The sequence below is a fragment of the Phaethon lepturus genome, unplaced genomic scaffold (genome assembly GCF_000687285.1).
Source record: "Phaethon lepturus isolate BGI_N335 unplaced genomic scaffold, ASM68728v1 scaffold16785, whole genome shotgun sequence".
In the NCBI taxonomy this organism is placed as follows: domain Eukaryota; kingdom Metazoa; phylum Chordata; class Aves; order Phaethontiformes; family Phaethontidae; genus Phaethon; species Phaethon lepturus.
This window is the reverse complement of record NW_010541379.1, coordinates 8-11,701: the sequence shown is the minus strand read 5'-3', so window position 1 is coordinate 11,701 and position 11,694 is coordinate 8. Positions and strand designations below refer to the sequence as shown.

The 11,694-nt window shown below is 49.9% G+C and overlaps 1 protein-coding gene across 1 annotated transcript; it reads right to left on the bottom strand.

Moving 5' to 3' along the window:
* Positions 1-3,568: 3,568 nt before the first annotated feature.
* On the bottom strand, positions 3,569-10,194 carry FDFT1 (farnesyl-diphosphate farnesyltransferase 1). The gene is made up of 6 exons (XM_010287727.1): positions 10,015-10,194; positions 7,437-7,565; positions 6,763-6,954; positions 5,544-5,720; positions 5,130-5,282; positions 3,569-3,862 (listed from the first exon to the last, which is right to left on the bottom strand). The coding sequence occupies exons 1-6, from the start codon at positions 10,138-10,140 to the stop codon at positions 3,641-3,643; spliced, it is 999 nt and encodes a 332-aa protein (XP_010286029.1). The 5' UTR covers positions 10,141-10,194; the 3' UTR covers positions 3,569-3,640.
* Positions 10,195-11,694: the final 1,500 nt, after the last annotated feature.

The following is an 11,694-nucleotide window of genomic DNA, read 5'->3' as shown; positions in this document are numbered from 1 at the left end:
GTGTCTGGGCTTTGATATTGAATGTCTCACAAGCTGACAGTGGTCTGAAGCAGGGGCAGACGTGGCGCCTTGTTGACGTGTTGCCGTGTTGCCTTGCAGGGGTCTACCAGCACGTGACCGGCGAGCAGGTTGGAGGCCACGCGATCCGGATCCTGGGCTGGGGGGTAGACAACGGCACTCCGTACTGGCTGGCCGCCAACTCCTGGAACACCGACTGGGGGGACAACGGTGAGGCACTGCCAGAGGGAACCCCCTCCCCATTCTCCTTGGTGTGGTAGGGAGGTTGACTTTTGCTCTCTGTGTGCTTCCAGGCTTCTTCAAAATCCTCCGAGGAGAGGACCACTGTGGCATTGAGTCCGAGATCGTGGCCGGCATCCCCAGGACGGAGCAGTACTGGAAGAGAGTGTAACCTTGATCAAACACAAATAATCCTGAGTCCCCGATGCTTTTAACTGATAGTGGGTTGCAGAGCCCCCCCTTCTAAGAGACTATAGTTGAGGTTACTTTATTAAAGCTTTTTATCGTTTTGTTTTGTTTTGTTTTTAATTATATGGTGGAGCTGGAACTGCTCTCTGCAAGCCCTCTGCTCCTGGTAGGTCACAGCTACGGGGCATTCCCTGCTCAAAGGACTGCTGGAGGGCGCGCTGGCCTCTTGTGCCATGGTTATTTGGTTAGCCCAGACCTCTTCCAGCCCAGTCTGTTACTGGAAAGGTAGGAAGCAGTAGCTTTGCTGGGACTAGGACCTTGGTGGGGCAGTGGAGATGGACCCTGCTAGGAACCCATGGCCAGGAGTGACTTGTGCACCCATGGCTGGGTTGCTGTGACTGTTGGCACCCAAAACAAGCAGGGTAGGTTAGTGTGTGCCTTGAATTGGCTAAACTTGGACCTATTAATGACAAAACACTGACAAACTTGATGTGGGGCTGGCTCTGGCCAGAGCTGGGTTAAGGCTCCTTCCTGCCTGCAACACGTCCTTTGTGCATCACTCGCTCTGCTCCATCCATTTGGCTGCTTTTTAAACCACTCATTCCTCAGCTGTTCATTTGCTTTCTTTCTGCTGTAGCCTGGAGTTATTGATCCCAGGGCAGGGCCTGGCTGGAGCTCCAGGAGCCTTTGATCAAATGTCTGCAAGCATCTAGGAGCACACTGGAAAGAGCAAAGCACTTTTATGGCTGTGGCTGGGCAGCTTGGTGTGTGCAGCAGGTCGTGACTTGGCAAGGGTGCTGCAGGTGCTGACACTGAGCAGAGAGGAGAGGTGCAGGGCTGCACACAGAGCTGATGCAGATGGTTGGAGGTATCATCTCACTAACTTGCATGCAACTGAAGCTGCTTTTTTTGAGCCACAGGCTTTAAGGAACAAAAAAAAACCCCCACCTTATTTTTGTTACTACAGGGAGGTATAATAGTGTGTAGGACTATATATTATATAAAGAGCTTTTTCCTTTTTTTAATTTTAAAGCACAAAGTATATTGCTGAGCTGAGGCTACAAGGCCTGACATGTGTGAAGCAGGCTCTCCCTTGCACTGTAAAATAGCCCCTTACTCTGCTTACTCAGACCCAGTGAGACAGAGCTGTGGTGTATGTGATTGGAACAACTGTGCCAATAAATGATTTCTCCAATGTCTTGTCTCCTGCCTCTTAGTTGCTTCTGCTTGACTTCAAACCACCTCAGGCTATTCTCCATTTGTTCTGTGCATTGTGGAAGGCAGGTGAGACCCTTCTGTCTTCATGCAAGTGTGGACAGACCAGCCCTGTCCTTTGGCCATACTGGTGACAGCACGAGCTGACTCCTGAGGAGCTCCTGGGCATTGCCTACTGCTGGTGGTGGAGAAGGTGCTTCAACATGGAGCAGAACGCAGCCAGAACTGCCTCCCAGCCTCTGCACCAGCACAGAGGCTGCATGGGGATGAGGACGCACCAAGGCAGGGGAGAGCAAGGTCCATTAAAAGTTTATTTTCTGACCTTTAGCTGTCTCTCACCCTGGTTAAAATTCTTCCTGTGGGTCTGGCAGACAAGGCTTTACTGTGATGCCTGTGAGCAGCAGCATTTCATCTGAGCTGAGGGCTTGTAGGGGAACTACCAATGTAAAAGAAATGACAGCTAAAAAAAAAAAGTCTTTTTCCCAAAGAAAATTTTAATTTCAACAAGACAGGAAGCCGCACAATGAGAGCTACCGCAAGTTTGTTTTTTTGAAGAACAACTATCTACATCGGTACTTGTGGAGTAGGGGTCCTCCCTCTGAGTAACAGTCTGGCCGCATGGGCTTGGCCTTGCAAAGGCCACCGACCCATGCCTGGTAGACTTAGCTCTGTCCTGCACCAGGACAGAGGCTGTCCTCCCCTTCACCAAGGCAACACAGCATTTGGCGGTGATAGGGACCACGAAAACAGGACTTGCCTTTAAAGCATTGTTCTTCTGACCCAAACTGTTCCCAGAAGGAACATGGCTCACTTCTAAGTCCAACCTGATGCGTTTCAAAACAGCAGTGGAAGCCTATTCAAGTTTGCACATCAGTCTAACCCAAAGCATCCTCCCAAGCTAGAGCAAAGTAGGCCAGGGAAACCTGCCCCGGCCCTCTCCTCAGTGGCTCAAGCCTTCCCAGCCTGTGGCAGCCATCACCCCTGCCTTTCAGGGCAGCCAGTGCACCAAGGCCCCCAGAAAAGCATCACACAAGCGACAGCATGGTGCAAACCCTCATTCTACTGCCTTGCGGAGGCAGCAGGTGCTGCTGTGATGGTGCTGCTCTGCCACAGGCACCCGTCCCCTTGGGCTGAAGTGATGCAGAGCCCAGAACCTCAGTGGAGTCAGGCACAGGGTTATTAGCTCAGGGCCATGCAAGCAGCTCCCTTCTCCTCTGAATTACCACCCCCAGCTGCTAAACCACAAAGCTTTGCAAGTGCAAGGTGCCATCTGCTAGAGGGGAGGGAGCTACACTAGATGGCTTTCAGCTAGGGATGCGTTAAAGGGGACGGAACATCCCACCTCCAGCATTATTTAAGATTAGAAAGGCTTGTTTCAAGCCTTGCAGCCTCCCTCAGCACATCAACAGAAATGTGAAGGTTGCCTCTGCCTGTTTTCAGGATGTCAACCAGCCTGGGCTGAAGGCCAAAAGGTGGACAGAGCTTTTTCCCTGGATAAGGAAACATGTTCCTCTCCCAGATGAAGCGGCATCCTTCCAGTACTGAGCAGGCACCAGAGGCGACGGGGAAGAGGCTGCCTAAGAAAGGGAGGCAAAACCCAAGAGATTTTGCTCAGCTCTGAGCTGGAGAGGTGTCTCAAATCTCAAGCAAGAAGAGAGGCAACCAGAGTTTCTATTTAAAACCATCCTAACAAAAAAAAAAAAACACTCACGTAAACCATCCAACATGAAAGGGGAAAAAAAAAATATTCAACCCCAAACAATAAGACTCCGGTTAGTGTTTGCAACCATTCAAGCAGATGGCAAGGGTGGTGAGGAGCAGAGTCCAGCAACGCCACACCATCGCCCCAGGGCTGCAGCTCACCGGCGTCCTGTCCTCGTCACCGTCCCAGGCCCCGTGGCACCCTGCTGCCTGGCCATCCGCACCGCAGGGGACAAGGAGCCTCCTACCTCCGTTGCTCATCTGCCGACCATCTCTCCCCCCGCCCACCTGCTGCCCATCAGTTCTCGCCCGCCTGGATGTAGTCCTCTGTGGCCTTGGAGATGGTGCTCAGGTACTGCCAGCTCAGGGCTGCCAGGAGCATGGCACACGACAGGTAGATGGAGGAGTAGTGGTGGCGTGATACCATGGGGCCGCCGGGCAAGCTCATGGCACGGATGGAGGCGATGACCTGCTGTGTCTTGTTGGATGATGGGTCTGTGCTCGGGATCTTCTGGTAAATCTGGGGATGGAGAAAAGAGGAGTTATGATTCCCACCCAAAGTTGAGGAGACAAACAGGACCACTACATGGAAGAGGAAGCCTTAAGGGCTACCACATCCTCAAAAGCAACCTCAGTGATTGACTGCCATGGATTAAGGAACAGCTATAAGGGATGCCTGGATGGAGCCAGGGCCCATTTCCCTGGAGAAGTGCATTAAGCCAAGCAGCCTCTTGAGGGCACCCCATGACAGGAGATGAACCACACGGCCTCAGACTCTCTCTTAGCCACAAGTGGTGTCACTGCGACCAGCGGTTCTTGCCCCAGCAATCCTCACTCACTGCTGGTGTGCTCCAGGCCACCCCAAACCTCAAACTGGCATGAGGATACCCCAGTGTGACCAGCAGCTGGTGTGACTTCCAGGAAATGGCCACTTTGATCAGATAACCCCATGGTGTTTAGCGTTTTCTTTTCATGGTCTGCAAACCCAATGGTTTTCAAGATGCCTGTCTGCACGAGTCATCAGGAGGTATGCACAAAGCAGAGACTCCTCCTCTGGGCTAAGGCACAGAGGTTTCACTGTCCCTTGCCATGGAGTTGCCTAGCCCACAAAGTGAGCTCTAATAATCCATGTTTTGAGGTCTCCCTGGTGCAGACGTAATGTCTTTTAACAGCTCTCACTGGATTTGGTTTTTAGGGTTGGTTTGGTTTTTTTCATTAATCTATCCACCAGATGTTCCTCCACATGAACTTTTAACCTCCACAGTACCCTGAAGTTGGGAGTCCCACTGCTTTAACCACTTGTGAAGAGCTGCCCTCATTTACTGTTGCCCACAGAGTACAAGGCAACAGCCACCACACCACACTGCCAGCTGCAGCTACAGACACAGTGAAAACAAGACTGTGTGCTGTGAAGGAGCCCATGGTGAGATGATGCAACCTGTTCAGAAGAAGTGTATTGCGGGAAAGGTCTTCTGTGCCTGCTCAGCTCAAGGGAAGTCCTGTGCTGTGACAGCTGACTCCTCTGGTTCTTCACCAGAAGGACAGCAGGACTTCGGTCTCTGCCTCTTAACACAGGCACAGACCAAGGGTACGTTCAAGGAACACATCAATCACCCAGTTTGGTCCAAGCCAAAACCCTGTCAGCATCACCATACCCTGCCACCACTGACCACCACTGAAGTGGCTAACAGTCACAAAGAAAGGATTAACAGATTCACAGGTCTTCCCACACCAGGAAGGAGGATGGGAATAGCCAGAAATTACTCGAAGCAGGCTACTCAACCTACCTCTTCCACATACTGGTACATGATGGCTTTGACAGCTTGTATGTTTGTGGCATCCATCATTAGAGTGACGGCTTGTCCCTTACGGATCTTCACTACACCCCTGAACACCTGCTTGTTGTTATAGCAGGCAGCCAGAGTGGCAATAGCCATCACCTAAGGAGAAACACAAAGACCCCTTACTGCACTGCAAGGACCTTGCCAAGGGAGTAACCTTGGCCCTACTGAAATTGATGGCAAAACACTCTGAGCGGAGCTACAATCTCACCGACAGCAGAAATGGCAGGTACCAGGAACAAAGGAAGAGATGGAGAATAAAACAGGCTAATATTGACAAAATAGATAATCCCCCCGTACCTCCAACTTCTCATCAGCTAGGCTGCAGATGACAAAGAACCACCTGAAAGCATAACTCACCTGGGGGATAGCGCAAAAGTTGAAGACACTTTGGTTTCTCAGGCGGGATAAGTATGTGAGGACATCAGGGACATGGTGCAGTGCATTGGTGATGAGCTCATTCAAACACTGGACAGCCATATCGATGTTCTCTGGTTTGGCAAGATCTGAGAGCTTCTTTGCGTATCTGCTCCAAACCTAAACATCAAGATAAGGATTCACAAGTTGGAGGGTACATTCATGCCGTAAGACAGACATCAATAACAGTCTGAGGCCTAGGAGAGCAACAAGAACCACCCATGAAGGCCTTGAAGGATTTGGGCTTGCTAGGCTAAAGAAAAGAAGGAAGGGCAGCATGCAGAGACATGACAGTGGCCTTTGTATACACAATGGGATTGTAAAGAAGGATGCAACTCATCTCCACATCTTCTTTAGGTAGGGCAAGGAAGAGATGCCTCACATATCAGGCTGACATCAAGAAATGCTCTGTGAGACAGGTGAGCCACATGGAAAAAGGAGAGAAAAAAATTCTTGTAGGGCCTGAAGAACAGTGGACAAGCATTTGTCAGGCACAGGCAGAGCTGATCCTGCCTTTGGGAACAGGCTAGGTACTCTCTCGAGATCTCACCCAGTCTTACCCTCCCTCATTCCTAGAGCTAACAAAACAGAGAATGGAAAAAGCTGCCCAGCAAGTTCTTGTCAGTGTGGGGAGACATCACCTCATCCCCACATCTGTATCCAGACAGCTGTAGATAGATGTGGAACTTGTCAGTCAGCTGTCATTAGAAGAACAGTTATTATGAAGAAGATGCACAACCAACAGGAGCAATCTTATGCAGCACAGCTTTACTGTAGGGTCTTAATAAAATTAAAGCAGACCATCAAGTCTCTCCTCTTAACTTTGATTTAAAGGGACATGAGAGACACTACAATTTTAGCTGTGTACCTTCTGCTATGCACGCTGTAACATTCCTGAGACAGGTGTCCTGGGAAGCACGGCCGATTGGCTACATCCATTACAGGTCTTGGATAGAAGTATGAAAGACTGTCAAGGGACACCAACAAACAGTGGGAAAAACCTTCGCTTTGGTGATTTTGAAGGAAATTCCAGCAGGAACTCCTCTAAGGAGAGGATGCAACTCACTGTATCAGAGCAGCAACAACAGTACCTTCAGTCTTAGTGCACTTCCCAATGAGGCACAGCAGAAACGCTCGCCCCAAGGCAGTGTTTTCCCCTCACCTCTCTGGGCCAGAACTCCCTTCCCTCCAGCTGGTCCTCCAGGTAGTCACGGATGATGTTGGTTTTCTGCAGGAAGAGGCCCATGGAGTTGGCCAGCTCCGTGTCCTGCCCGACGATAGAATCTTCTAGCTCTGATGCAGAGAAGAGACGGGAAAGGCCGATCCCCACCAGCCCAGCAACATAGTGACAATACTGCGAGGCACCAAGAGGGGAAGGGGCACAAAAAACAAGACAAGAGGAGCAGTTACAAAGAGCTGCCTATTTGCCACAGGGAGTTTTACAAAAATGATGCTCATCAGTAATTGACAGTATGTTTTCTGCACGTTCTCACAGCCCTCCCTGGGACATCTCAGCTTTCTCATGCCCAGCAAACATCTCAGCAAGGATGTGCCACCAAGGTGCCACTCTGCCTCCAGCAGCCAAATGAACCACCCACAGAGAAGCAGCTGATGCGATGGGTGACCCAAAACACATGCTGGTGGGCAACACCAACAATCCATGCCATCCTCCTGTTACCCACACAACCAGCAGTCTCTCAAAGCCTTCCCAAGCCCACATAGCCTCCCTCACCCAGCAGAACTCTCTTCCCACAGGGATGCTCTGTATCCTCTTTCCACAGAGACAAGGTGGACCCTACCCACGTTCAGTCCGCTCCTCTGTCCAGGCTGACTTACCTTATCCCACTCGTGCTGAGAGTCCACCTTCTTCTCCAAGAACTCTGCCATCCCAACTCCCATCTTGTGGCAAATGTCTGAAATCACATCCTGGTAGACTTTTGACATGTTCCTGAACTCCATGGAGATCTGCAGCACAAACCACCACGAGAGGTAAAAAAAAAAAAAAACAAAAACACAGAGTCAGGAAAAAAAACAATAGAGTTCAACATTTATTAAGAAATCAGAAAAAAGACTGTTACCAGGCTCTTATCCTGCCCTGGGTGGAGATCTAGGACAACTCCCGCAACCAGAGTTGTTTCAAGGCCCTTAAAGCACAGGCTCAGTCTGTTCTCAGTCTAAATGGAACCGTCTCTGGCGGTAGATCAGATACAGCAGCATCTTTGGGAAGGCTTTGTGGCCTTGGACTCTTATAATCTGGGAGTTGCAGGACAAAACTAGCTACACTTGGTGCATAGAGTCACACTGTTTTGTAATTTGTGAGAGCACTCCATCACATCAACCATGGGAAAAAACAGGGGAGGCTTCTGGTGCTCTGTTCTCTGGAGGCTTCTCTGGCTCTGGTTCCACAGGGCACATTTTGCACAACTGGAAAGGCATCAAGCCATGGAGAAAGCATAAAATCCTTATTCTGCATCTCCAGTAACGTGAATTCAATGACTCAGTCGCTCTTGCACCAAAAAGAAAAGTGCACCTTCCCCAAAACCGTGGAGCACCATGTTTTACTGTGCTGAGCGTTCTTCTCCACCAGTGGGTAACTACAGCCAGCCCAGGGTGTGTGTCTGGTAAGGACAGCAGTCCGAACGACTACAGCTCAGACACAAACATCACCGCAGATCCAGGCTCTCCTCCTTGCCCTGTGTCTCAGTCTGTCTGTAAAATAAGCGTATTGACTCTGCTTCTGTCTCAATGGCTTGAATCCACTACACAGAGAAGCATGACCTGCAAAGCACACCTCTACCAGATATTGTTAAAATCATTCCTGGATACGAGCTCAGAGTGAATAACACACACACACCAAGAGAGAACAACAAAGTGCCATAAGCACCTTCTCAAAACCTTTTCTAAAGTACCAAGCCGTTGTCATACCTATCACATCTCTATCACTATACATCAAGAACCCCCTGCCACAGCCATCTGTTATAGCGCACGCCCCTCCCAGATAGGGCACAGCCACTGTTATCCCAAAGCTGAGCATCAAAATTTACAATACACCTCAGTTTTCTAAACAATTATTCCATTCCCATTGCTAGGGAAAGCCCGTTAAGGGTAGAACAAATTTAAAATTATAAAAAGCTGAACAAAACAGAACTGCCTTAGAAAATGAAATGCTCCTTACTATAACTACTATACTTTTTCTTAAACAAAGCTTTAAAAAAATCCTAAAAAATAAACACAGCTATTTTTGATCAATGTGAGCAACAGCAAAACTACAGCATCCACCAAGGGCTTGTCCTTGTGCCCTCACCAAAACCAGACATCTGTATCCCCACTCAGCAGAGCCCAGCCTTGCCTGCTAGCCACAACATTTCCTTCTGCTGTCAGCTTGATGGATCCCCTCTAGGACAACTGGCCAGATGGGTTCCTCATCGGCGCTGAGAGATGCTGCATCTCAGCACACCAAAGCTCCATCATCCCGTTGCTCCTGTGGGGGCTGAAAGCTGGCAGGAGCCCAGGACAAGCATCGTGGTTTCAGCTCTGCTGCCTGCCATCCTGAGTACCCACAGCAGAGTCAAGGCCCTGCAGCTGCATCTGCACCAGTAACTTAAATGTCGATCACGGACTCCATCACCTGCACAGCTACCTCATTAGCATGGCCCTGATGTGCTTCTGACCCCAAGCAAACCCCAGCCGGAGCTTGGGAAGTAGCGTAGGCCACAAACCACTTCTTAAGGACAGTCTGGGATGCAACCACACTGTTCTGGATGCTGAGAGGGTTTGACAGTTTGGACATGGACAGACTTTCCCAACTGGCCTCCAGGTCAGAGAACAGGCTCCAATACTGCTTAGCTCATTAGTGGAGATGCAGACTCTCTGTGGCTTCCTTTTAGAAGGATCTTTAGAGCAGTAAGACTTAGGGCAATATTGTTACTAACAGCGAGGGTGCTTTTTATCTTACATGCACGTCGAAGATCTGCAGACAGACTCCTGTAGCTCTAGAGCAGATCCTGCAGGACTGCTGCAACCGCTGGTCCATCCACAAGCTAGATGCCAGACAAGCCCTCCTCCTCTCCCTGTCTGTTAGCGGTCACAGGACACCCAATGCACAGCGTTGGGCAACAAATCCAAATCGCTCTCCGCAAGGAGACAGTCATTTCATCTTCCGAGAGGGGAAGCACAAGCCACTTTTTAGAGCTGGCACTTTTCCACAGCCAGCTTATCTCTGGCTCACATAGAGAGTTGCAAAATGCTTGGGTTTCTCACTCCAGCTCTGCATCCAGCCCCACATGCAGGTGACATAGCTCTTCCAAACAGCTACAGGCTCAGCAGGGACTGAATGAGCTCAAGTGTAACACAGAGGTAACCGTGCACCCAAAGGTGACACAAGGCAGCTGAAGCAAGGGGGTGGATGTCTTACCGTTGGGAAGTCCTCGAGCACCTGCCGGTCCTTCTCCTTGCTCTCCATGTATTTCCACTCTGGTTGATAGAGATAGGAGTGAAACTCATGCAGCATTGGGACCTTTACATCTAAGCTGATGGTCATGTCATCCTCTATAGTGTCCAGGGCACGAAGAACTAGGTAGAATATACAGACGGCATGTCTAGGTGGGGAGAAAACACAATCATCTCTTACTTGGGATTGCCCACTAGGCCGGACAAACAGTTTAGATTAACCACACAGCCTTCGGCATAGGTGATTCCAGTTCAACACCACACGTGTTGGCACCACCAGGTCGTTGATGCCTTGGAAGATACAAACACTTCCAGCACAATTAGCTTTCACGTTTCCAGGAATATGGTACTTCAGCCACCGAGCTGAATGGAAAGAGGTGATGTGAAAGCCTTCCCAGCCCCCACCATTGTATCCCAGTGTCTCCTACAGTCTGAAAATCAGCTTTGGTCAAAGGATGACCACATCTAATCTGTCTTCCACCAAATCATAGAATGGTTTGGGTTGGAATGGACCTGTAAAGGCCATCTAGTCTATCTCTCTGCAATGAGCAGGGACATTTTCAACTAGATCCAGGGCGTCAGCTTCCCCAGCTCTCACGTGGGGACAGTGGCTGTCCCCTGCAGTGCAGGAACATAAAATAAATGCATTAGAAACGTGCTGCTCAAATCCCAGGGGCACAGGAGCAGGTTAGGGATGGAAAGTACCAACAGCAGCACTTCCCACCTACCTTGCTCATCATCTCCTTGAACCTCCACTCTGAGCAACAGAGGTGCCTCCGCACAAGCTCCCCATGGGCTGACCACCGTGAAGGCTGCCGTACGCCTGAGCAGGGTTAGGAAACCCAGGCTTTTCCCTTCATGCAGGGAACTACAGCATGGCTCTTGGCTTTCTAAGATGTGTATCGGGGAAGGGACGGGCCTGTGATGTCTCCCTGGGCAGGGCACTGCCAGATCCAACCCAGCGAGCAGAACCCAACCCTGCAAACAAGCAAGGCCAGCACTCGCTAGGACCCAGAGGAGAGAGCCAAGAAAGGCAAAGCAGAAGCTGAAATGCCATCCCTGAAACACCTCTCACATTGACACCATGCCAAAGGAAGAGCTAGCAGTAACTCCAGAGCACAGCATAGTTAAAACACTTATTTAACCAGACTTATGCGTCCAAACCTTAGCTGCACCCCTAGCTTCCATCATATACTGAATTTAGCTCTGTGGCAATTTGTGCAAATCACAGTAACTCCAGAGCACAGCATAGTTAAAACAGTTATTTAACCAGACTTACGCGTCCAAACCTTAGCTGCACCCCTAGTTTCCATCATATACTGAATTTAGATCTGTGGCAATTTGTGCAAATCAAAGGAAAACATTTTTCATGATAAGGGTGGTGAAACCCTGGCCCAGGTAGCCCAGAGAAGTGGTCAATGCCTCATCCTTGGCAACATCCCAGGTCAGGTTGGACGGGGCTCTGAGCAACCTGCTCTAGTTGAAGATGTCCCTGCTCACTGCAGGGGGCTGGACTAGATGGCCTTTAAAGGTCCCTTCCAACCCAAACTATTCTATGTTTCTATGAAATACAAGATCATAAAAAGCAACTACACAGTCAGCATGGTCTGCCTGCAGCTCCCCATTTCACAGAATCACTAAGGTT

Excerpts from the sequence above, each read along its gene's own strand:
- FDFT1 (XM_010287727.1), bottom strand. The coding sequence starts at position 10,140 with ATGACCATCAGCTTAGATGTAAAGGTCCCAATGCTGCATGAGTTTCAC. Across the intron at positions 7,566-10,014 it reads TGCTCGAGGACTTCCCAACG|ATCTCCATGGAGTTCAGGAA; the intron begins GTAAGACATCCA and ends TTTGTGCTGCAG. Across the intron at positions 5,283-5,543 it reads ACTTTTGCGCTATCCCCCAG|GTGATGGCTATTGCCACTCT; the intron begins GTGAGTTATGCT and ends GTTTCTCCTTAG.